Raw genomic sequence first — 27,937 nt, 5'->3', positions numbered from 1 at the left:
ATTCATAAATTAATACATTGAGAGAAACTTGAGAGCATGGAAGAGCAAACAGATAAAGAAAAAACTGTTCTCTGTGCAGTCGAATGCTAATTATATTAGAGGAAAAAAAATAAAGAGAAAAACATGAGGAGATTATCACAACTGATAAAACATAAAGTACCACACACACTTTTGTGCTGAGGAGAAATAATATCAGTATCACTGTCAAAACTTATTTCATTTCCTAACTGAAATGGATGAAGACTGCCAATAGACTTGACCTTCATTAATTTTTTTCTTTTGACACAATGAATATGATCTGAAGATTACTTTCTTGAAACTATATGCTAGCAATCCTCAGAACTGAAGGCAGAATATAGAAGGAATACCCCAAATCTGAACAAAAGATCTTGGATTTTCCAGTATTTCGTAAAAAATGCAAACAAGTTTAAAGATATATTTTCTGAATGTTGATCTGTTGACTGTAAACAGAAAGGTTGTCAAACTTCATTACTTTAAAGACCTGCACACCTCTCTACTCTCCTAAATCACAGCAGTAAATGATCAGCCTCCTTTGCTTTTTAAATTAGTCAGATTACTTATGAGGCAAAATTGAGATAATAAAATAGCTATTGGTTTGAAGTCAGAACGATTTAAGCCCAAAATAACTGCAAATGTGTCAGCAGCTTGGTTAGAAGAGGTGGCTGTAAACAAGAAAAAGTGGTGGTATAAAACATAGAGGCCAGTGCTGTAGTATGGTTCCAGCAGCAGTTAAGTGGAAAAAAGAGGTTTATTTGTCATATCACAAAATGCAAAGTGAAGCCCACCACACCAAGCCTGTGAGAGTAGCTTTGGTAGGAAATGCTTAAGATAGGGAAGCAGCATCTTCTGGCTGCTCCCAGGCAAAAATCAAGCTGCTTTAGTCTGCCACTGCTGCCCTAAGGGGGACTTGGCCAGTGATCAGGAGGTCCTCAAGGCTGGCTCAGATGGGCTGTAACCTCAGCTCCTGCTCTCTAGGAGCCTGAGATGATCTCAGTTCATGTGTGGAAAAGACATCTGAGATTCTTATGGCCCCCTCCCTTGCCCATCATTGCACCTGTCCATTGAAGCTGGGGAAATAAAAAAGCCCTGCTGAGCTTTGGTCTTTCCAGTCCAGAACATGGTGTATCAGCTCTTCTCATCTCATAGACTCCTGTCAGCAAATTAATTTGTGTGTTCTAATGAAATTAAATGGGCAACTTTAAAAAATAAAAATATATAAGCTATGGAGGCAGTTATTTCAAATCCAAAAAAAATCTATAGAGGAAAATTTAATTTCCCCATTATCTTAATCTGAAAGCGATAAGTATTTATCTACCTGTAATTAAAAACAGAGCTAATCTGACCAAAGAATAGCAAATAAATCCAAGATTCAGAAGTAAAATTGCTAAGAATATTCTCAATGCATGTTTTCGTTAGGAAAAAAAATAAAGGACTGTATTCAAGTTACAAAAGTTTTTAAAAATAATTTTAACTATTTTGGTTTGCTTCTTAAAAACTACTGGTTCCTAAGCAAGGTATCATCTTCACAAAATCAGAAGTCATCCAGATCACTGCCCAACTATGTATTGAAAAGACATAATAAAATAGCAGTTGGGCTAGAAAACTATGTTTTATGATGGGCACAATGTATAGAGGGGTGGGTAGGCAATTTTAAAATGAAGGAAAACTGTTACACAAATAAAATTTAGCCTCTTTCCTCACTATCTAAATAAATGACATATTACATAGAATTAAAAATAAAGAGGCTATCAGAAGAAAAAAACCTTTAGATGAATTTCTAAATCTCTGACATTTTAGAAAAATGTATTATCTTTCTTTTTCTCCCTTCTATCTTGCCCTTAGCTGAAATAAAATCATAGTTTATCACAAAGGTGCATTTTGAGAATCAGCCTCTATATTCTTACGGTTTATCTCAAGCATAAAAAATACTATGGGCATGTGGACTCACAAGTTAAAGAACGAAATAAAAACACCGATATGGTCGATCTAAGACTAAGGATACATCTGCAGCAAGCACAGCAGGACACCTGCTCTATTACACTCCCTCTGTGATGGAGTGGCTGCTATCCCTTCCTGCTCCTTGGGTACCACAAACACTTCAGTCATACCAATGTGCAGGTCTTACTGATCCTATTTTCTGTTTCTTTTCATTCATCATAGATTGCTCATGTTCCTAGATAACAGCAGCAAGACCTGAATTTTTTGTCCTACATGTCTTGTTCACACTTGATGGAATTGAGATAATCCCACACAGCAAAACTGAAATGTATTGTTTGGTACATGCAGAGGCAAATCATAATGGCCTGTCACATGTAAAGCAAAAAAATAAACCCACTTCACTCTCAATACAGCTTACAAGTCAGGAAGGAAAACTTGAACCATCTTTTTTAAATCAAAATAGAGATCAGTACTATAAACACAAAATTTCCTTCAGTAACTCTTTTCTACTATATAAACATAAATCCTTACTGATGGGAGGATGGCAGAGATAAAGTACTTTCTAAGAAGAAAGTATGTAGATGGCTTACAGGCTTATTCAATGTCATTTTAAGACTGAGCAGCTTACAAAAACATAAAAAGCATTCCACCTTTGTAAAAATAGATAGTTTCCCTGTAAGTGAAGGCACTGGGTACACACAAGCAAATCAAATAGCTGTTCAGCTTCTATGAGGCATACAAGCGAACTGCAAATGGAGGTGAGTAGATTAACAGGTGTCAAGGTTTAACCTTAGCTGGCAGCCAAGCCCCTCACAGCTGCTTACTCACTCCCCACCAATGGGAAAAGGGAGAAAATCAGGAGGATAAAAGCTAAAAAAACTGTGTGTTGAGATAAAGAGACTTTAATAGGGAAAGCAAAAGCTGTACACACAAGCAAAGCAAAACAAGGAAGTAATGCATTCCTAAGACCCTGCATAACTGATCTAGAAAAGCCTTGATCTGAGCACAAAGTAGAATAAATTGCACTGCCTCTCTACTTCCCCTGCTGGGACCCCACCTGGAGTACTGCATCCAGCTCTGAAGTCCTCAGCACAGAACATGGACATGTTTGAGCAGCTCCAGGGGAGAGTCACAAAGCCGATCAGATGGATGGAGCTTCTCTCCTACGAGGAAAGGCTGAGACAAGAGAAGGCTCCAGGAAGACCTTAGAGGAGCCTTCCAGTAACTGAAAAGAATCAACAAGAAATGGGGACAGACTTCTTAGCAGGGCCTGTTTAAAACCAGCAATGGTTTCAAACTCAACAGATTAGATTTAAGGAAGATGCTTTTTACAGTGAGGGAGGTGAAACACTGTCACAGGTTGCCCAGAGAGATTGTGGATGCCCCATCCCTGGAGAAATTCAAGGTCAGATGCGACAGGGCTCTGAGCAACCTGATCAAATTGAAGCAGTTCCTGCTCATTACAGGGGGGTTGGACTAAGTGACCTTTAATGACATTTTTCAACCCAAACTATGTTACTCTATGTTCTCTTACTTCTAATACTCCCTAAGTCACTAATGTGTTTGCTGTAGAAGCTAATAGGGAGAGGTATATACAGATATATTATCCTCAAGTATTGTCCTCTGCTGCACTGAACATACATAAGCTATGACCTTTTTTGCATTGTTACCCTGTGGCTTGGAATTCCTTTAAAAGGTATTTATACAAAAATATTTATAAGTATTTATACAAAAAAGTATCAAGATACATAATTATGTTGCTGAAATTCTTTAAATTCTTATTACACTCCCTAACTTTTTCAAGTTTGGAGCTGATTAGACATAGGGGATTTACTGTGTGCCATTAGCTGGGATAATTCTATCATGCATGCATTTCTTATAAAATACCTGGAATTTCCAAAACTTCTGCCACAGCATAGAATAAAAATAAAACAAATACTCCACATTTTGCTAAAGAAGATAATAACTCATTATCAAAAACAATGGTACAATCTGCTAATACCTAATTTATGTATCCTGTGGTATGGGCAAGGAAGAGAGAAAGCTCTTACTGCTAGCAACTTGTTTCCCTGCCTAATTTCTAAGAATATACATACAGAAATAAACTGTAATCAAAGGATGATAGTAATAACACAGTTAATTGAACTTTTCTTCTGAAGACCTAGAAGAAATCTCCATTCTAGGCCAGAAGGACTTGGGGTTTTACTTGTTGGAAACAGCCCTCTATGGTTTAGACAAATGATCTCACTACTTGTGCAGAAAAGTGCCTGTGTACTCATTTATTTAAGAAGAAATTGTTGGGGTTTTTTTAATTCAGTGACAAATAATGATTTCACAGAGAAAATCATAGAGTGGTTTGGTATGGCAAGAACCCTAGAGAACTAGTTCCAATGTTCCTGCTGTGGGCAGGGACATTTCACTAGGTCAGGTTGCTCAGAGCTCCATCCAGCCTGGCCTTAAACACCTGTAGAGATGGGGCATCTGCAGCTTCTCTGCCAACCTGTGCCAGCGTCTCAACATCCTCACCACCTCATCCAAGGAATTTGTATTCCTTCCAAATACCTAATCTAAACCTCTTCTCTTTAAGTTTGAGGCCATTGCCCCTTGCCCTGTCTTTACATGTTCTTCTAAATAGACTCTCCTCTTCTTTCTTGTAGGCTTCCCTCAGGTACTTGGAAGGCCACAGTCAGGTCATCCCTAAGCCTTCTCTACTCCAGGCTGAACAATTGTAGTTCCCTCAGCCTTTCCTCACAGGAGAGAGGCTCTATCCTTGTAATCATCTTCATGGCCCTCCTCTGCACTCACCCCAGCAGGTACACACCCTTCCTTATGCTGGGGTCCTCAGAACTGGATGCAGCACAGGTGGGGTCTCACCAGGGGAGGCCAGAGAGGCAGAATCCCCTCTCTCACCCTGCTGGCCACGTTGTTTTGGATGCTGCCCAGGACACATTTAGCTTTCAGGGCTACAGGTGCACATTGCCAGGTCTCACCCTCTAGTCCCTCTTCATAGAGCTTCAAAGTTAAAAGCTTCAAAGTTAAAAGCGTCCAAAAATAAGGGAAAGAACAGCTGAAAAAAAACCTTTCAGTACTACTTAAACCTTGATTATAATATATTTCTAATTCTCTAGTGAAGCTCAAATTAGACATTGCAAACAGCTTTTGGCTTCAGAAACTATCTTTTCTTCTTAAATCAGTCTAATGCAGTGCAATCTCCTTGATTTTTGCCTGTTGATAGCTTCTTTTTGCGGCACTGAGGACAAAGCACTGCAAAAAATAGCAGTGGGAAGCAAGTAAAACCGTGAGTGTAAAGAGAGATGAAGTCTGGAGCAGAAGAGATGAAGCACTGCAGAAAGAAGACAGAAAATGGTCAGGTCTGGGGCTGGGGAGAGGGAAATCCAAATGGAGTGATGAGCCAAGCCGGGGGCTGCAGCTCAGTCTCCCCTGGGGCTGTCAGGCTGCTCGGAAACATGTTTTGGGGGTTTATAGGACATGACTCTGCCACTGGCACAGACTGTGAGCAGCTCTTTGGACAGGCCCTTCAAAGAGGGCACAGGGGCACAGCAGTGCCCAAGCTGAGCCAGTCTAGCAAAGGACTGGATTTGCAGAGCAGCAGCAGCCTTGACAGCAGTGCAGCAAGACACTGAGATTACAAAAGCAATTTTCTTTTCCTGGTTTTAAGGGGGCTGATGATCTTATGACAGAAGGGCAGATTTACAGAAGAGTGGAGAAGGGAAATGTGAGCAGTTTAAGATAGATTCATTTTTAAAAAGCAATGCAATATCCAAGAGGAAATGTCAAGGAGCTGGGTATACAAGACTGGAGGGGAAATCTGTGAATGATTTGCAACTCTAGTAACTAAAAATAACATGGATTAAGCCTTTTGACTGGGGAGGTGAGAGAGAGAAGAGGGAAGCCAAGCCCAGAGCCTGATGCTTCTGGGCTGCAAGTCAGGCAGCAACAGTGCCAGAGGGAAGGTTTCTCTGTGGACACCTTCCTGCCACCTGGCAGCACAGCTCAGGGGCATTTCAGATGAGAAGTACTGCCAAATGTCCTTGTCTGCACATGGGGTTTGAAACAACGAACTGGTTCATGTAGTGTCATGAAGTCATTACAAGTCATGTGCACCAAACAAAAGAGGGCGGAAAAAATGAGAAGAAAAGGGAACACAAACTTGCCTGTGTAAAAAAGCAAAGCTCAGAGTCAAAAGAACTCAAAGAACTCCTCCACGCCATGCTTTGCTCTGGTCCTGTCAACGTGTTCTCCAAGTCCCACAAAAGGAGTAAGACATTGTCCCCATTTAAAGCACACCTTATTTCTTTTCAGAAACACACTCTTCCTTAAGGGTATTTGTGATCTCATCAAACTGCGGAGCAGAAAAGGCAGTGTGGGGCCCACTCCCACACACTCTGGGCTTACAAATATCAGACATGGTTCAATCTTAATGAGACGTGGGTCTGTATTCTGCCTCTGCTGCCCCGCTCTTTGGATTAGAAAAACAAATCTGTTAGACTATTCTGAAAGCTGATGAGTCAGAAAATGAAGCAGGCACACTTCTGTCTCCATACTGAAAATTTATACCTTAAAAAAAAAAAGACAGTAAGGACAAGATGCCCCTTACTTCATTTGTGAAGGATTTCAGCACTTCACCATGTCAACCATGTTAGAGATTTGGAAAAAAGAAAAAACCCAACAATAACAGATAACAGCTAGCATTGTCAGGTTTTTAAAATTTTTATAGATAATCAAAGCTCAGATTTTTTTCTTGAATTTTCTGGGTGAATTAAAGCTTGCAGAGAAGCAGCAGTCCACAAGACAGAGGGCAAAATTGCTATGGAGGGCTGTATATCTAAATTTACCACCAGATTAGCAACCTTTTATGTTTGCAGTCACCCCTCTGCTATGTCAACACAGTATGAAAATTGAAGATTTAAGTACTTGCTAAATATGCATTCAACCAAATGTTAGAATGAAGGAATAAATGCATTTGTAGTGTAACAGCATACGCAGATATTTCATACCAAGTGGATTTAATAGAATTGAAAACACGAAGGTCAGAATAAAATACTCAGCTTAGGGAAAGTGAAAAGAATGTAAGAACAAGAAGTTAATATCAGGCATATTTGATTAAATAAGAAAACCAGAAACTGCAAGAGTAGTCATTTAATTATGTTTCACAACATATCTCCTAGACAGCAAACAAGTACACTATCACAAGCAATTCAGAAAAATGTTTAACAAAATATTTTGCAAGCATGTTAAAATTGCATTTATATGACTTCAATTAAACTAGCAGAAAAGGAATTACTCTGGTGATCATGTTTTTAATAAAACATATCTTTAGTTCTCATATATTAGCCAGTGAATTTGGACTGGAGAAATGTAACTTCATACAAAGACTACAGTGAACTGCATAAAAATCTGTCTAATGGTTTTCCAGTTACATTAGTCATGGGTATAATTCAGATGAGAGTTAAAATTTCAATTTTAAATAAGTTTAAGGGGGAAAAAACTGTCTAATCAACTCCTTATGAGTAATAAGAACTCAGTTAGTATCTTAAAATTCTTACATGCATTGTTTTAAAAACATTTCTGTAGTTTTCTGTGTCTTTTTCCTATGAAACAATAATTTGGTTGTGCCAGATCCATGTCTACATCTATAAGAAGGGTGATTTATGAAACCCCAGTTCAGCTTAATGCTGGCAAATAGACAAAGAGGAGAAACGGCACATATCATCTATCACCATACAGTTCTCCCTTTTTCATGTTTCATCATTGTCTAGGAATGCAGGAAGGCTGTGTGTAAGGTGTGATGACTGGCTTTAGATTTTGTCAACAATCACTCTTCCTTCATCAAGCTACTCCAGCAGCAATGGCGTCACCATCCTACTTTGGGTGTGAAAGGAAAATGTTCCCTGTTCATCCACTGGACTGCTGGTATTCACTGGCTCTGGCAGCCCCCCACAGCAAATGCTTTCTTACATGGAAGAAAAGGACTGTCAGAGGCACTTGGAGGCACAGTCCAAGCAGGAGACCTCCTGGTCTAAGGCAGCATGCAGACATGACTGAACGTGGGCTCAGTGCACAACACAACAGCACAAGCAGGGAAAACTCTTCACTCTGCATCACAACCCACCACTGCAGTGGTCTTTGGAGTGTCGCCTTTCCTGGAATCTGCACCAGCTACTTCAGCAGAAGCAGGGGTTCAGATAGCATTTACTGGCAACACCTTACACTGGCTGCAGTTCAAGCAATTGAGGAGAAAGAGGAAAAGTTTGTCATTTGACAAATTCACAGCTCAGCCATTGACTTCTGAAGATGTCCCCAGACTGAGCAGGAGCTCATGGATCTAGGTATATACCTCTGGGCCTGGCAGGGCATCAAGAGCTGCCTAACAATGAAGCAAGAGAGACCCAAACACAGCCAAGAGAAGCTAGAAAGCACATTTCTTGAACAAGGAAAGACAGCTTGTGGGTAAATGTTGCTGAAAGAAACGTGGGATGTGAACAAAGAAACTGCTGACTGTTTGATTCCTCCTATGCTAGCAGAGATGGGACTCTGAATAGAAAGTAGACTATAGTGTCAAGTAACGTACCCTGTCAGTTTCTCTTCTCAACAGGAAAATAATTGGTTCCACATGTTTTAATTAAAAAGAGACATAACAGTTATCATTTTTTAAGTTTTTCAGAAGAAATTCATCCATCAAAAACAACCGGATTTCTAACTCCAGTAGGCTCCCTACTGAGGTTAGGAGACTTAAAATACTATGTTTGGAAACCTGACACTGCCATACAACCACTTTCTAAAGACCTTTCTCTATTATTGTCATTACTCAGTTCCTTCAAGTCCCCTTTAGGGATGAAGGGCCCACATTTCCAGCGCTAGAGTGTGAGGTGGCTTTGGCAGGACTGGAGGAGGGCAGAACATCTGCAGCCTCAGCTGGGAAATGCCCCTCAGCCAAGCAATGTGGGAGCACAGCTGGATTGGGAGCACAGCTGGATTAGGAGCAAAGAGGCAGCACTGGCTAAAGCTCTGAAACCATTGGAACATACTAGCTGCTTCTTGCTCAAATAGCCTGTACACAAGTATGACTCCTGAGCAAGAACAGCTGCAGGCTTGAAAGGCTGGGAAAGGAGCACAAATATCTCCTTCACAGAAAATGACTTCCAACATCCACAGCAGGATCAAGTCCTGCAAAATGTCCAACCAAAGACAAAATATGGCAGCAAAATAAAGTTTGTGGGATCTTATGGTGATGTATGGGTAGCTGCTTACCTAGTCTTTCATCTCACCTGGAAAAGCAGCTTCTTTTGTAAATCTTGTGTGAGAGAGGGGACATGAGAAGCTGTGTTTCAAATGACACCAGAGCACTGACTGGACCAACATGAAAATGCTGAGGCAAATGACATTGATCAGATCCAGAGATGCACTTTTTTGCACATAAACTAACAAAAAAAAAAAAAAAATTTAGAATTACAAATGCAACCTGAAAACAATTTGGGCTTGAGATTTCTAGGCTGTAATTAGCAACACAGCTGCTGTTCTGTTAAACTAGAAAACCACAACTTGCTTGAGCGCTGTGTCCTACAGCTTCCAAAGGCCCTCATCACACCACATTACAGGTCATGCAACACCCCGTGGATTCCCTCAGCTGTTAGCCTTTCCTCTCTAAAACACCTTCAGTGTCTTCCCATCATCTCTTAATTACCCCAAATAACACTCTCAATACTACCATGGAGATATTTGCAATCCATCACAAAGAGTTTGCAGACAGATTAAAAGGAAAGAGACTGGTGATTACCACAATGTTACACATGTTCTGGTAACCAGGTGTTTGCCATCTTTAAGGAAAGAATAAAAGTGTCTTCTTCCTACGTCTCCTCAAGTGGGACTCAAATGCACTTGCCCAGCTCCCCCCAGTCACCTATTTGAAATGTATATCCAAACTTTCTATTGTAAATACTTTAATGCCTTCATCAAAATTAGTTAAAATAGATCAAAAGATTAAAACCTGCAGAGAGCTGGGCAGGGCAGCAGCTGCCAGACATTGCAGAAGACAAACTGCACATTGCACAAGTTTACTGCCACGGACACTGTGCCTGCAAGTGTAGAAGGGTAATTTCTTATGCATCAGAAATCCTCATCTAATCACAAAAGCCTTGGATACCCTGAAGGAAAGGGAGTTTACCAGTTCAGACCAGTTCACAAACTGCCTCAGCAACTCTAAAAATGTCTTTATTCCCAGTAAAAGGAATAAGGACTAATAACAAGCTGAAATGTTCATGTTTCATCACATAAACAACTTCTGCAGAAACATTTCCAGTTCATCCTTTCTTAAGCCATCATCAGCCATGAGGCAGCTTACCATAGGTCTTGGTTATTAGTGGCATATGCAAGCTTCAATAATTTAATTCATGTTTCTCTTTCCTTTGTGTTCATTGAACTTCATTATTAGCGGTGAGAAAAGACCCTTTTGAACACCAGCAGTCAGTATGGTCATTAGTCAGTGAATTTTCCTGAGATTAGCGACCAGCAAAGCAAGCAGCCATGAGAGTTTAGTTGAAACAGAGAACTTGATATGGATGCGCTAAGGAAAATGCTTCTTTTTACTCTGGTCAGGAGATGTCTACAGCCAGCATGGGTGCACAAGTTGGTACTGATGTTTAACTACACGTTGCTGAAAGGGGATGTTTTGAGAGTGAAATTGCAGCTGCACAGAAAACATAGAAAGATTCACCTTGTTGAAATGTAACCATCTAGAAGCTGACATTTGCTCTGAATTTGCTGCCTCTGCTTCCTCCCTGCAGAAGGATGAGAGGGAATGGCACCACCAGCAGGTACCCCCCTTCTCATCATCCCACTGTGGAAGATGAACAGAGAGATATTAGAGCTGTTAGAAGCAAAGTATTCAAACAGACTGAAACTTTCCACTTGTTAGCTCTTGTACTTTCCAGAGCTAAGAGAGTGGTTACAGCTTCAAAGAGTGTTCAGCAGATCACAATTTGCCATATGCTTTTAAGGTACTGCTCTTCTGAAATGTATACATGGGATTTTATATCAATAAAATACTTCTATTCCACTCTCTGCTAATACAATGCCAAACAGTTTCAGTTCAGTCTCATTTTAATATAGTTTTCTTTCCCTCAAAAAGAAACAACATTCATGTGAAGTTGAAATGGAAATGGGAAAAATGCTATCAAATGTTTGAAGTTTTGAAGACTACGTAAAACTACTTCAGATTGTGCTGGGCTGGTACATGTTCTTGTTGGGAGTATATAACAATGATGGTGTATGAAAAGCTAGAAAATCCAAAAGCAAAACAAAACGAAAAAAATACACCAATATGGCACAGAAATTGCCACATCAATTTAAAAAATCCTAAAAGCTAACACTTATGATTCAGGAAATACGAGGAAGTACAAAGGCCAATGCATTAAGTAACTAATTTACTTAGACATAAAAGCAAGAACTATTAAAAATCTTACTTGAGGCAAGAAAATAAACTGTATTGCTTAAAATAAAATCTTATCATCTTAAACCATAATTTTAATAATTTTTCAATTAATTTCATGTATTTGGTCCTAAGCCAATAGGTACTAAATTGTTTTGGGAGGAGGCTAAGTTGAAAGTATGGAATTACATTTAAACTATAATATTTTTCAAGTATTACATGAATTTTTCAGAATCCAAATTAACAGGCATAGCTTGTGTCTTGTCCATAAGCCATGTCCAAGGGTCACAGTGATATGATGAAATGCTATTAGACCATCACTGAAAAACCTGCTTTAATAGTGTAATAGTATTTTGCTTTCATTAACCCAAAGGACCATGGCAGAAGTACCGGTGTTTTCTTACTATACAATATGAATTTATATTCTAGAAAGTGTATTTCAGAATGTTCATTTCAGCTTGAGGATCATTTCACCACAGCTGTAAGATCAGTTATACTCTGGTAAATGCAGACACAGTTTTTATGGCTACACAGTGCAACGTGGCTTTAAGACTCCCTTGACAAAGTAAAAAAATACTTTACATGCATAGAGCCAACTGAGTTGGCTTATGTTTATTTCAAATGTATTTGGTGAACGAGTGTGAAACTAAATTTATCAGGGTCCAAAAGGATATCAAAGTCTCCACAGTTCAAAAAACAGTGCTCATCCAAACACAATATATGGAATTGATTTTAAATAAAAGTCATTAATTTGTTTCTCACACAATCTTCACATCTTTTTTTTTTTTTTTTTTTTTTTTTTTTGGTCAGATTTTAAATGTGTAAGATATAAAATCTGCATTAACCAATCTACTACAGAGGCCAGTTTGTGAAAGGTGTATGCTCTTTCTGCTCTTCAGTTATCTACAGCTATGAAGACCCAGAAGTCCTCTCCCAGCCTTGTGCTCCAGCAGGACACTTTTACAACAAGAAGAACAGAACACCAACAACTGCCCAGGAGAGAGGGCATCAGCAAAGGCTCCAACATTTCCCAGCTGAGAGAACAGCATTTCACCACAGCTTGCACAGCAAACACAAAGGGTTTCTCTACCAGAGAAAATCAAATATTTTAACAAGAAAGTGATGCATTTCAGTCATGCGTGAAGGGAAACCCAGTGAATAAAAATTATACAATGCCAGCATGAACCTGCCCTTAAGAAACATACAACAGTTTATTCTGAACAGAATGTAGTACCAAACACAGCAAAATAACTTTCTTTTCCTTGAAGGTGGAGGAAACACAGGCAATTTTCCAAGCATCATTAAAAAAAGATCAAAAAACACTAAAAGAAGGAATACATTTGGATTCTTTGTAGAAGAATCCTATTTAGTTTGCTTTTAAAATATCAAAAATTTAAACAGATGCACTTTGTTTCAGTAACAGATTGATAATCAAATCATTCCAAGGCTGGGAAATTGCGAGATTAGAGGTTCAATCAAAGCAAAATAAAGGAATAGGAACTCACAGGGATGTCTGATGTTCATGATTGCAGTATGCAAGCAGCTAATCACATAACAGAGCTTGTCTATAAAGAGCTCTTTGAGAAAGACAGATTGTTGAAGTGCACAAATCTTTCCACTGGGAAGCAGGGGAAGCTAGTTTATTGTTTAAAGGCTGCCAGGGCTAAGAGCAGGAGCAGCAGCTTATTTTAGTTTCTAGTGAATACATTGGGCATTCCTCTTAACCACAGGTTATATGTGGAAAAAGGGAATAAGGAGGAAAAATAGATTCCATCTGATGAAGGGGGAAAAGCATCCTTAGATATCAATTCAACAATCTAAAAAGTCAGTTTTGAACTAGTTTTGAGGGGTATAGTGACAAAATGAGGCATGGATAAAATGTCTCAGAATAGAAAATCCAGTTTAGACATCATAAAAAATAATCTGGAAATTTATTGCATTAAAAATATTTTAAAATTAAAGATTTACCCAGGTCCTTAATGAGTGATAATGCTTCCCACGATATAAATGCTCCACCACCATCATCCATAGCTCCCTGCCCAACGTCCCAGCTGTCCAGATGTCCACTGACCAATACAACCTGGAAAAGCAGTTATGAGAAAACATCTACATGACAACACTGAATGAGTAAATTCTGTTTATCATTTAAGCATTTTAATGATTGTGTCACAAAGTTGGCATTTTAGTTTAAAATGGGAGGAAGGAAAAAAAACTAAACATTGTTCTCTAGATGCTAAATATTAATCTAGGGTTGTACTACTTTAAATCACTGCCTAAGTGAAACTAGATAAGCTGTGAGAAACGTTTAAATGCAAGGTTTTATCTCATACATTACTAAAGTGCATACTTTAGTATGCAGGACTATAAAGATGCCGGACTACTACACTGCTGACTGGTGAAATTTTCTTTCATATTCCATCTGTTTAAGCCCTCAGGCATGAAATTTGATTAATCCTATTTTTGGGTGCATAAGAAAAAAAATATGAACTTAGACTGAAGCATTCCCAGAGGTTTTTGTTTTATTATATATATATCTATGGTACTTGTCACAGAGGACCTCTAATTTATTAGATCCCCTATGTGCTACAAAAATGACAAGATATTTTATCGTTCCATTAGTAATAAGGATAATTTAAAACATGGTAGCAAGTCCCAGATGGGTTTTCTGCAAAGAAGGTTTTGTGACTAGAATAGAGAAAAGTAGTATGGGCATCTCCAGAAACATCCACTTTCAGATCTGAACCCTTCAAATGTTGACAAGGAGCATCAGAGACAAATACCACAAGTGTGACAGTTCCCCATCTGGGCCTTGAGCTGAAGGGCTGATGGATCTATGATTACAATGGAAAGGTCAAGGAGGGACAAAAACTCTGAGCCAAGCAGGCAGTGCAGTAACATGGGGCAACAGCACAAAACCAAAAGCAAGATGCATTCCAGCTCTGACAACCCAACACTAAGGAAAAACTGAAGGAAACCCTGGAGCATCCACCTGTGTTCTGCTCAGAACTGGACATAAACAAAGGGATGCTTCCCACTCTCTGGTTAGCAGATGTCAAACAAGTCTCAGAAAAATGTAAAAAATATCCATTCTTCCTGCCACTTTCTTCTTCTTAAAGGATGAGGATCCCCTGGCATATTATCTCATCTACCATTCATCACCAGATAACTAGTCTAGCACTGAAAATAAGAACATAATGCATTTTTCCTGTTATAACTCCAGGATGACAAGAGTATAAGCTGTAAAGCACGCAGTGAACATTGCAAGGAAGTAACTTGGAGCCCAAACATGAAGATCTCTATTTTCTTCTTCATGTCAGATAAATCTCTTTTCACTGGTAATTAAAATTAATGGACTACCATGGCAAGATAAAAAGTATCAAGTACTCATCTACAACAGTGTTTTTTCATTTAACCCAACACAAACTCAGGCAACATAACTGAAATATCCATAGTATTAAACAAAGGCCATGAGAAAGTATTAATCATACCCACTGAACTGCTATGGGTCCAAGCAGTATACACCAAACCCCTTTAAATTTAGAAAATAGACTGTGATATCTTTATAAATGTGTGCATTGCAAAATCCAGAACAGTCATGCCTTAGAAGCAATAAAAGCTTGTGATCAAAATCTGAAGAGCAGCTTACTCTTTCCTTCTCACTTCCCAACTCTCTTTTCTGTAATTCAGCCTTAACATGCATTTGCTGTCCAGCATAGACTCATTTTCTTGGTAGAAAATAGACAGGCTGCAATCTTTATTCCAAAACCTCACCTACTTCAAAAGTGTTTAAACTTGGATGGACAGCCCCTCTGTAAAAGCCTCAGAATTTCTCAGGGGTATTCCTGTGATTTTGTGATTTAATGTCATGATCCTCGAAGGGCCTACACAAAAGATTGCACACAGCACGTTTACCAGTGACATTGCCCTGCAGTAGAAGTACTTAATAGCAACACAGCTTGAAACCAGATCATCTGAGAAAAGCAATGCCAGCTTTGGAGGTAGAAATGTTTCTGAAATGAGAGCAGAGAAGATAACTGCTCACTGTGGTTGCTCTTTTTGCTTTCTTCTTTCACACTTGCTGGTGGTGAGGGCAATGGATGAATGAATTCTGCTCTGTGTTCATTCCTGAACGTGCAGTCCCACTGCAACCTGCCTATGTAGGAGAGAGCTGAAATTTGCAGCCAATTGATGCAGATTCAATATAGTCCACTCAATAAGGAATACACAAATAATAATAATTTTTTAAAAAGAACAGAAAAGGCTCTGAGTGAAAACCCAATTGTCTGTGGTATAAAGGACATCTATTCCACAGCTTCAAAACCACCATGCGGTTTCTTTGTTCTTAAAGCAAAAATTGATTTTAAGAAAATAACTATTTTGTCTCCTGGGAAACAGAGCCTCAAATGAAGTGAATTATTTAGAACAAGTTTGTAAACTTATTGAGAGAGAAGTAAGTTTAGAACAGGATGCCTTGTCTTTAGAAGTGAAAGAATACACCACTAACACTGTTCCCTGGGAGCAATCTCAACAGTGTCTGAGAGGGAATTACTCCTCATTTCTGTGGAACAACACATATTGCAACAGCAGGAAATTCTGAATCAGAAGAAGATGGTGTAATCTCATTTGAGGTTACAGACTCCAATTGTAAAGCTTCTTCATCAACTCCAGAACATTACACCAAAACAGATCAAGGTTCAAGTGGATTGAGAAAGTCAGTTAATTTTATGGATGAACTTAGACTTAAATCTACTGAAGCTGTTGCCAAGAGCAATTAAATAAATGCAACCATTGTACCTCTATGTGAAAGTTTCTTCAAAACAGTTGTTTTTTTCAAACTATCATGTTTTTGTAGCAGCTGCTGAAAGGGAAGTTTCACTGGTTATGCTGATAGCCATAGACATTCTTAAAATAAGACAGTTATAAGAAAACAAAACCCACTGTGTTTATCTTGGTCTTCAAGTAGATGGAATGTGTCTCAGCAATGAATGGAAATACTTCTGAAATTCTGTCTAAACCACTATATTATTTAAAGTAATACTATAAAATAATAGCATTATAATACTCTGTATAGGTGGGCTAATAACCAGGGCAGTTAAAGCTATCAAGGTCGTATGATTATTGCATTTTCCGCATTGCTTTCAAAGCTGTTATGTAATTCTCAGCTCCAAATCTACACAGACACTAATAACTTACATTTGCATAAAACAACCCTATAGAAACAGCAGAACACAAGCATTGCTTGTAAGTATCTGTACATATAAGTATTTGATTTAAATATGCAGAGAAACCACAAGCAATTGTACAGGACAGTACAAATACAGCAATACGTATTTGCCAAACTGACTAAAAATAAATTTAGGATAAGATAGCTTGCATCCAACATGACAACTTAAGATTTATCTTTCTTATTGTATTTCCTTTTGCATCAGCATGATGATCTCTATTGGGTGCTTTTAGGTCATGTGCAACATTTCAATCATGCATATTGAAATATTTTGAAAGAAAATAAAATTAATATTCTAAACCCAAGAAAATTAGGAAGGGGAACCACATATTCACATACGTGTGCATATGTCATCCTTTTCTAAGCAGGATGGTTTATGCCACTAAAAAATTATCTCCCATCCCATATGTAGGCACACATGCCAATTGCATTTGTCATGCAACAACTTCATAAAATGCAGGTCAACTACCTTCTGCTTGATTAAAAGGAATTTTAAGAAATATCTATCCCATTTTTAGTTAAACTCAAAGCAAAGACTTCCTTCTATCAACCTCAGAGATCAAAAATATTAAACCTTAGGAAATAACTATGAGCAACATTTTCAATTACTTCATTTAATCTAGAATAACATTTGTATTAAGTTCTGAAAACCACCATGCAGAGGTATTTTATTTCCCTGAGACAGATGTATTTCAGGTAATGCAAGAGTAATGGAAGAGTAATGAAGCCATCATTCATCTCTGCCCTTCATGGATGAAGAAGGCTCCATGGATAGAGGTTTGGGTTCACAGAATAGGATCTTTATTGATGGAATCTGCCTATCAATACATTTCTTAGAAGAGCATACTAATAACTTTCAATATTCAAAACACTGAAAAATATTTTTCTTTACCTCATCCTCCAGCAGACAGTGAAGATAAGGAGCACCTTAACTTGCAAGAGGAAAGAAAACTTAAACAAGCATCAGATACACAAAGAATCCCAGAATCCCAGAATCACGGAATCACAGAACCAATTGGTTTGGAAAAGACCTTTGAGATCATCAAGTCCAACCTGTGACCAAATTCCACCTTGTCAACTAGACCATGGCGCTAAATGCCACATCGAGTCTTTTCTTACGCACCTCCAGGGACAGTGACTCCACCACCTCTCTGGAGAAGCCCATTCCAATGCCCAATCACCCCTTCTGTGAACAACTTCTTCCTAATGTCCAACCTAAATATCCCCTGGTGCAGCTTAAGACCGTGTTCTCTTGTTCTGTTGCTGGTTGCCTGAGAGAAGAGACAGCACCTTCCCTGGCTGCACCCTTCTTTCAGGGAGTTGTAGAGAATAAGGTCTCCCTTGAGCCTCCCTTTCTCCAGGCTAAACAGCCCCAGGCCCCTCAGCCACTCATCACAGGACTTATTACTCTTCTCTGGACATGATACAGCACCTCAACATCCTTCCTAAACTGAGGGGCCCAGAACTGGACACAGCACTCAAGGTGTGGCCTCACCTGTGCCAAATACAGGGGAAGAAAAACTTCCCTGCTTCTGCTGGCCACACTGTTCCTGATCCAGGCCAGGATGCCTTGGCCCTCTTGGTGACCAGAGCACACACAGGCTGACGTTCAGCCTGGTGTCAGTCAGTACCCCCAGGTCCCTTCTGCCTGGCCACTGTCCAGCCACTCTGTCTCCAGCCTGCAGTGCTGCATGGGGTATGACCAAGAGCTAAATGGGGTATTAGAACCAGATCAAGCATCTTTAGTCACAACACATTCAAATTCCAAGCATCTGTATGCCAAAACATCAAGCTTAAACAGTAAAGTCCTCTAGACTGTAACTCGAGTTCTTTTCAACTCTTCATGCACATTTTCAGTTAAATAATTCTAGAAGTTAGTTGTTTCCTCAGGCAATACAGGTTTACAGTGTTCCCACTCAGTTCACAATTATGTGGAAACTCATGAAAAGAATTTCTATTCGAATTTTTGTGGTTCACTTTCTCCAGTTTGCTTCTAAATAAGTCCATCTGAAATTCTAAGTACCAAAACAAGGTCTTATATTATTCAACTGGATATTTTCCTTGCATGAACCCCCTGCCAGTGCAGGGGTATTTGTGCAATATTTACCTCGCATATATAAACAGCATATGAAGTTGATTTGTGTTTGGACCAAAATCAGAGGAAAAACAGAAGTCAGATAAGAATTAGGATCCCCTATTTAATCCAATTTAAAGATTCCCTATAATTTCTCTCTTTCCCTAGATACTCATTACTCTTTGTATTCTCACAAACACTCTCTCACTTCACAATTTCCTATTTTCTCTAGTCCCAACAAAATTTATGACACTAAATTAACCACGACTAAAAACCTCTTAATCTCAGCTTCTCAGACAGAGGAACTCAGTACCAAATTCAGGCGTGTGCTCCTAAGCATAAGGGAGTACATTTTTAGTAATTTACATATTTGGATAGCATTACAGCTATGAACAGCCAGATGGCTTCTGTTTATGACTTAAAAATCTTCTTCATTTCACTGTGTTAACACCATGAGAATAAAGGAAAAAAGAAAGGCAGCATATCATGTACCTAACTAGTAGGCAAATAAAACAGCTGGCAGGACTAAATTTAAGCCCATCACGCTTAACTTGCTTTCGAAACTATGATTAAATAAAGTCTGCATATACACAGATTTGCAAATATGGAGTAGTAAATATGGCACAGTAAGTTTAGGATGTATTAGCATCGTCCACATAGCAGCTTGCAAATATATTTGGGAAAATGGCAACACCAAGCAACATGCATTTCTGCTCCTGACCCACACAGCAAAGCTGGCACCAGTTTTCACAGCATCCTTCCTTAATGCATTTCTTAATCTGAAGACTACAGTTCCTTTCTCCCTTCTTTGGAGAAACTTCTGTCATTATTTTCTTGCCCTGACTCATTCTCTTCCTATTCCATCTCAAACCTTTCTCTCTTCAAGTCACACAGCACAACAAATGCAAATGACAAGTTATCAGCTCCTCCTACTTGATACTTCATGTCCAGGCAGAACCGCATTCCTGTATGTCAACCAACATTCTTCAAGTTTTAAAATATTTATAATAGTTATTTAATTTGTATAATGCAGCTAGATTCTGTAAATCAGTCCCTTGGCTTTTCCACCAAAGGCCTTCTGAAACCTAAACAATCTGAACTTGTAATCCTATGTGCTGAAGCACCACACTGACTGCAGCAAACACATCACACATCATCTTCCATTCTGGAATCCAACGCAGCTCTTCCAACAGCAGGATAAACACTTGATGAAAACTTCTCAAGCACTGCATTATAAAGATAACCATTTAAACAGTTCTTGCTGGGACACTGTGTTTTGTATATACTACCATTATTCAAGCTCAGCACTTCAACATTTGAGGAAGACAAGATGACAAAGTTGAGTGCCCATCAGCAACACAGAGTACTGAGTACTGTAACACAGTACTATATGGCATGGGATTAGAGTTAGCCTAACATGCAAGGCAAGATATACATATAATGTATATATTTGAATATAAACCTTCCTGTATTTTAAGATGTGTGGGGCATTGGTACCAGAAGAAAAAAAACTTTGTCCAGTAATGTTTAAACACAAGACTACTTTATTGTGTGTAATTTTATCAACTTCGACAGCTAAATTCAAGCATGGAGCTGTATCAGAGATATTCAGTTGTAAAAAAAACGTACTCAATTAAAACTCTTTATGACAGTCTACTCTGGTCATTCCCTAAATATTTGTTTTGGGCTACAAATTTGTTAAAAAAAGATTAGTGTGGTTTTGTACCTCCCTTTAAGAAAACACTAACTGCCCCCAGTTAAACTGCAATAAGATTAAATCATGCCCTATATGTAAATCAGGAACATTACTACATTTAGTGGCCTTTATTTTGTATATATAAGAATGTTTCTTCAAATTAGTTTTTAGCTTTGGTGCTCAAATAATATGACTTCACTGTACAGGTCCTTTTATTAGATTTTATGCATATTAGGAATGGTTTTTAAATAATCAGCCTAGCTGTCTCAACTAATTTACAGTCCTAAAGATATAGTGAAGTTCAGAAAGAAAAAAAAAATCAAAACAGCAACTGTCTTTTCTACTTAATATGCAGTGTAGTAAGTCTTCCAGGCTTCTGATTAAATGATAGATCTGCACATGAAACAGAAGTGACTCACTTAGTCACACAAGAATCCAACCCTATTATTGCTAAAAATCTGATTAACCTTCCAAGAGCCCCTGTGTCACAACATACAGTAAATTCTTTAAAGTTGAATGTCTACTTTGTAGAAGTGATTGAAACTAAAGTGTTCTTGGAAAGAACTGCAATCAAGCCTCCCTGTTTGAAGTGAATCTCAAAACCACTAGTTATATAGCTAGTAGTAGTAAATGAGCTGGTATAATTTTTAGTATGTATGACAATCAAGGAGAAAATTCATCTGAAAATAAATTATTACTGATAAGGGAGCTGCAGTAAAGGTAACAAGACATAGAAACTATATGAGCATTCAAAAGATAACCAAGTATTGAAATGACTACCATTTTCATATTAAATGTTGGATTTTTAGATTTAGCATTTTCATATTTAAGTTCTCCAGCATATTTTATTTCCTATTTCCAGAGCTGTAACATTTCAGAAATAATACCACTCTTCATAATAGTCTATTTTGAAAATAAGGATTTTAAATTATGTATTTCAATCCACTTCTTTTTAGGTGCAAAAATCATAACAGTAACTACCTCTAAATAAAACTAGGCATTACTGAAATATCACTTATTCTTGCATAAAGATGATGTAGCTGCTTTTTTTCTAGTTCAAAGATCAGTAAAGAATCTCTGCAATACTCCTCTAGAAAAGCTAAAAGGTCATCTGAGTTGATGTGAAGAGAGCAGCTCTCTTTTTTCTACACTTACCAAAGGAAGATTTCCCTTACACATACAGTAGACAATTTTTATAATCTATATATAGATATATATATAATTTTCAGTTTCAAGATATATAGACTTCTACATTATTAAAGATCTAGCCACATCCCTATCTTTGAAATTTCTTTTTTCAGATATCAAAACTAATTTCAGCTAAAATAAACACTAATATCCAATGCTACTTCTTTTGCTGAAGCATTTACAAAGCCTACTTTTACATAGTGATACTAGGCATTACTAGCAAGCTTCCCTTTATAATACTGTAAAAATAGTAGATTTTTCTCCAAAAAAATTTACAAATATTTTTTCCTCTCAAGAACACTAGAGGATCCCTTAATAAGTCAGAACCTTGCCTTGCTAGCACTGCTTTAGAGCATTGTGATGACCTGAAATGTCCTGAAAGACATCCCAAGTAGCCACCTCTCAACTGTGCTCAAGAAATTAAACTTGACTTTACAAATCTCCCAAGAAGACTGCTTATGGAAGCAAGTCAAAACAACTCTTACATGGCTGTAGTAACAGCAGAGCACTGTAAGAGAGGAGGCCTAAAAACTAACACTTATGTGACCGTGTCAGGCAGCAGGCATTGGAGGATACTTTAGGTTGGAGAGGACCTCTGGCTATGCATTGACTTCCACATCCTGCTCACAGCAGGATCAACTTATATCTGATCAGTTAGAGTTTTGTCCAGTCAAGTTCTGAAATTTCTTACAACAGAAATACCATAACTACTCTGAACAAACTGTTTCAATGTTTACCCTTAGAAAAATATTTTTTCTAATACCCATTATAACACAAGCCTTTTTAAAAAATGTGCCCTGCTGTGCCATCACTGCAGCATTCAAAATTCAAGCTGGATTTTGAATGCTGTCAGCCAACATGCCTGCCCTGTGAGCCACACCTCCAGATGCTTCTATTATTTATCACCACCAACTGAACACAATGGAAACGAAATTTTTGCATCTTACCACACTGTGATCCCTCACCATGACACATACTAAAAGGAGTACTGATCACATAATCTGTTCTCCCAAAAGTGTCCCACTTCTAGAGTCACAACTATCAGAACTAGTGATGCCTCTTGTCCTTGTTACTTTAAAGCTGATGGTGGCTCCAGACCTTTCTGCCATGATAGCAAAAACTTCCTCCTCTCACAGTTCACAGGCTCATGTTCACAGCCTGGGACAAAGGCTTTTCTGATGCTTCCTTCTTACTCCACAAATCCCCACATAGGTCAGGTTCTTGCTATTTTCTCTACTGATGCCCAAAGGATTTCATTGTCTAGTAAGCTAAAACACTCAGTCAGTCCTTCATTTAATTACTATAACCCTTTTTTATATTTATGGCTTATCCTACATTCCTGGCACCTGAAATAAACCCCTGCAGCCCCCCAGGGCTCCTTGGCTAGCTCAGCTCCTTGCGAGGCTTTGGGGGAATATCTCAGGGACCAGACAAAAGATCCAAAAGAGGATCTTACCCCCAGGACTGGTCCAAGATGTTTATTCTCGAGGTGTCCAAGAGAGAAAGAGGGGGAAAGAGGACGAACAAGGAAGAACAGGGTCTTATCTAGTCTGCTCAGGGAAAGATAGCTGGACCTCAGCCAACTGGTCAAGAAAGGAAGGAAGGGTCAAACTACATGGTTACAGGCTTCAGGGGTCCTGGGGAAAAACCATTCCCCAGAGAAATACAACAGGCACCTGCACAAGTTTTCTCAGAATCTTGCTGAGATTATCATCTTATTTGTTACAGCTTTTTTTTCCGAGATTCTTATTATTAATTACTGATTTTTTTAATCTGCATGTAGCATTTTCTCTTTCCCATACACGTTACTTCCCTCTTAAACATACAATGAATGTCTCAATGCAGCACTTCAATCATTCCCAGAACTGCATGAACCCACCATGGAATCAATCCATGACGGAGATGCTCTGTTAGACCTCATAATTACCAACAAGGAAGAACTGACTGGGAATTCAGTGAAGGTCTGCAGTACACCTAAGATGGTGGGGCTCAGGATCCTGGGAAGAAGAAGAAGGCAAATAGCAATATGTGAGCTCTGGTCTTGGGGAAAGCAGTGTTTAGCCTATTCAAGGACCTGTTTGTAAGTATCCAATGGGAGACAGAGCTGGAGAGAAAAAAGAGTCCAGGAGAGCTGGCTCATTTTCAAGGATCATGCTGGGGGCCAGCCGGAAAGCAGCTTGGCAGAGAAAGGAGCTCAGTGTCCTGGTGGACAGCTAGCTGACCGTGAGCCAGCAGCGTGCCTGTGCCATAAACAAGGTCAATGGCAATCAAGCTGCATCAGGCAGAGTGCTTCTGCAGGTCAGGGAGAGTGATCTTTCCTCACCCCTCAGCACTGGAGAGACAAATCTTACGCATTTTTGAGACACATCTGTGTGCGGTGTCCAGCTCAGAGCTCCCCAGAACAAGAAAGACCAAGAATACTGAACCACATGATGGAGGTGTCACCGAAACTGCGCAAAAAACAAAAACTCAACAACAACATCTTCTCAGTGTTAGACAACTAAGGCATTACTTTATTCTGGCCAGGATGTTGCTCTGGCCAGGATGTGCAGTAGAAATAAGTTCATCCACACATTGCCCAGGTTGTGCAGTGAAAATCATTCCATCACACATGGTTCTTGACTAGATTTTTTCACATATTTATACATACAAACCCAAAGAAATTCTTTGGTTCAATGTTCATTGTTTCCAAATTACACAATTCTTAATATTTCATCCCTTTGATCATAATTCAGTCCTCATTCTTTGGTTCTTTTATCAATTTTCCCCAGACCAAGTGTTTTCAACACACCAGGGGAGGATGTTCTAGAGTAATTGTTAATGGCCACTTATTTCTTGTGCATCCTCTGGCAGCTCCCAGTCCATTGAGATGTTAGGTTCATCAGGCCTCACTCAGGAAAGAGAGTCTTTTGAAAAGAAACTTCAATACTCTTCGCTCCTGGGCAAAGAGGAACAAACCCCTGAATAAAGTTAGTTTAAAAAAAAAAAAAAAAACAAAAACTCTATCATTTCCAACAAAGGGGATAGAGACCTGGGACTGGAGAAGTCTTCAGGATCTCATCAAAGTGTATAAATGCCTGATGACAGATGTAAGGAAGAAGGAGACAGACTCTTGTCAGTAGTTCCCACTTACAGAACTGGAGGCACCATGCAGAAACTGAAATACAAGAAATTCCACTTAAAAATAAGAAAAAACTTTTTTGCTACAAGGGTTGTAGAACACTGAAACTTCCGTCCAGTGAGTCTGTGGGGTCTCTATCCTTGAAGACATTCAAGACCCAAACCCTACACAGTCTGCCCTTGTCAATGTGGCTTTGAGCACAGGGTCAGGCTACGTCACCTCCAGAGGTTGCTTTTTGTAATTTTGACAATGGTTCCAGAAAGAAAAATTCACATTTTCTCCAGGATCTGTATATAATCCACATTTCTTTTGGCTCAGAAAGTATCTCATTAAAGATACAAAAAGCAGAACACAACTTGGAAATCAATGCTACCAAAGCCCAGTATGTCCTTCAAGATCCAGATGGACAAAGTAAAACTGTAATCTTGAATATAGTATTTCACTAACACAAGACAAAAGAGCTCTTTCCTACTTATAAAAGTAGGGCAGTCAAAATCGTGGTAAAAATTTAAGCTGGTATGAAACCCACTTTATTAAATAATTTGCAGTTCATTTCTAATAGTTTTATGAACTGATGCAAGAATCCACAGAAACAGGACATTACTTGGCTTGCAACATGAAAGAAAATAGATTTTATCTTACATTGACCATAAAATAATTACTTTATATATGGAATTAATCATGTCTTCAAAGTATCAACTTAACTTTCAAATTACAAGTCTTCTTTCACCAATGGTAGTCCCTTCAGTTTCTTTTTGTTTCTGAACATTAAAACAGCACTTCTACTGAGGCTTAAATGTGGACTTAAAAAATAATTATTTCTCATTTCTATATTCAGATTAGTTCATTATATTGTATGATATCTTTGTCAATAAAATGGGACTAAGCAACTGTTTATTATGTAGGAATAGAGTGAAGATTAACATTTATTCTTATATTTATGACAGCTTCCATGGAAAATACTAAGAAATAGAGACTTGAAACCCATCTTAGGTAGAAATTATTGGAACTGTATGTCTTCACACAAGCAAGAATTCAGTCCACAATTTCTAGTACCTACCAAAGTCACATTCACAAAGACACAAAGCTAAGTACTTGCAAGAAACATTAGCAGATTTTCCTGCTCAATTTCCATTAGTGTATCACAAATATACTTTAAGTGAAACTTAAAGTATATTTGATACAAGTTTTCACCAAGATAGAGAAGAGGCTGATTTTCAAACTTAATGTCTGCAAAAGACCAGATGAGACAACTGTTGTCAGGATGATTTCCAGGGTGGAATTTCTGCTCTAAGTTAAAAGAGATTTGCTTTATTGGAAGCAGTAACCCAAAGGCTCTGGAATGCATTTGGAGTGCAGGGGACTTCAGTAAACCTGGTGCAAAGCACAGATGTGGCAAAGCAGGAAAAAAAGAAGAGTTGCAACATGCACTCCAAGATGTTTGGCCTACTTCAAGGCTGAAAGACAGTTCAAGTGCATGAGTTGCCTGGGCTCTGTATGTCTGCTGCCTGTTACCACTTTTTAATGCCTGCACAGATGTGTCCAGAGAAGGGCCACAGAGCTGGTGAAGGGTCTGGAGCACAAGTCTTACAAGGAGCAGCTGAGGGAACTAGGGTAGTTTAGCTTGGACAAAAGAAGGTTCAGGGGGAACATTATTGCTCTCTACAGCTGCCTGAAAGGAGGTTGTAGCCAGGTGGAGGTTGGCTTTTTCTCCCAGTTAGTAGTAAAAGGATAAGAAAAGCAGACTCACCTCATGCCAGGGAAGATTTAGACTGGACAGTAAGAAAATTTTATTCACTAAAAGAGTAATTAAAAAAGAAACAGGCTGTCCAGGGAACTGGTGGAATCAGCATCCTTGGAGGTATTTAAAAGGAATGTAGATGTGGTGCCTAGGGACATGGCTCAGTGGTGGACTTGGCAGTACCAGGTCAGCAGTTGGGCTCAAGGATCTTAAAAGTTTTTCCAACCTAAATGATTCCATGATTTGATAATTCTATGCCAGACACCAACCAATGCTTTCCCTACACAGAATGGAAAGCAGATGGGTAACTCAGAGCTCTGGACAAACCCTGCAGAAATGTGAAAAACAAGTTAACTGCACTAAGAGAAAGAGAGGAGATACACAGGTTCCTTTTCCTTCTCTTTTCCAAAATCACAGTGTGATTGCCACAGATGAAGGACCATAAAATGGAAGTTATCTCACTTGGAATAGGTTCAGCTTATGTGAAACGTTTGGGTATTCATTAGAAGGAATATGTAGAGTGATTACAGCATTCCCCAAAAGGTGGGAAACCTGTCCTCATGATCACATTCTGGAATCAAACTGAGCTGTTCTTTGCACATGGTCTCCACCTCCCTCCTCTCTATCAGATGCCTAAAGAATGGCTGCAGGTTGGTATGATCTCTGACATTTTCAGAGGCACAAATATCTTCATGTTTTCCACCGCAAGAAAAACCTTTTGAGCTTGTGATTTTTTTTCCTCCTACGTCCAACTACAGAGAGGAAATTGGAAAGAAGAACACCTGAAACATCAGCTAGATCCAGGTTATACTGATAGGTTTGTGTGATGTGTGTTTCTGTCTACTTGAACTTAACATCAAATTTATGTCCCTAGGCCACTTAAAATCTGTCAGTGCTAACTAATACTCCTGTCACATCACCTTAGACTTAAATCCCTGACCTTCATTTGAAAGGCTGTGTCTCATTGCCAGTGTTGCCTCCCTCTAGTTTCTCTTCCTATGGCTGCAAGCTGAAATAACTTATTTATTTAACTATCCCTGCACTCCCCAGTTTCACACGTGACAGAGGAATGTGTGCTTACAGAAATTCTGACACCTACATAGCACTGGCTAACCAGATGGCAAGCACCACAAACTGCTATTAGACATTAGTTTATCCTCTAAGTATCAAAAAGACCCTACATTCAGTCAGTCTCCACAACCCTGACACTGAATCCAATAATAGTTGTTGGATTTTTAATGAAACCTTGTGTCATACTAAAGTGATTACTGCTGTTCATTTGTACTTCATTTCATATCTCCTTGTGTTGAAATGAATTTAATTTTTCCTTCAGGCACTGTTCTCAGAGGCTCCTATTCTAATTTTATTAGGTTTTGTGTCTCTAACTTTCAAAATGAAACACAATGGTTATCACAGTAGTACACAAAACTGATTATATGTCCTGAATTAATAAGCTTGAAAGGCATGTTTAGTTAAGATTTTATCA

At 38.7% G+C, this 27,937-nt stretch overlaps 1 protein-coding gene across 1 annotated transcript in view; it reads right to left on the bottom strand.

Annotated features, from left to right (window-relative positions):
- The window catches only part of CPQ (carboxypeptidase Q), a 131,649-nt gene that overhangs the window by 41,656 nt on the left and 62,056 nt on the right, over positions 1-27,937 (bottom strand). The window contains exon 4 of the mRNA XM_066334063.1: positions 13,376-13,487. Coding sequence (XP_066190160.1) covers positions 13,376-13,487 — 112 coding nt within the window. The remainder of the gene's footprint in view (positions 1-13,375; positions 13,488-27,937) is intronic.

The sequence above is a fragment of the Sylvia atricapilla genome, chromosome 1 (assembly GCF_009819655.1).
Source record: "Sylvia atricapilla isolate bSylAtr1 chromosome 1, bSylAtr1.pri, whole genome shotgun sequence".
Lineage (NCBI taxonomy): Eukaryota > Metazoa > Chordata > Aves > Passeriformes > Sylviidae > Sylvia > Sylvia atricapilla.
The sequence above is the reverse complement of the archived record's forward strand: the minus strand, read 5'-3'. Positions and strand labels throughout refer to the sequence as shown.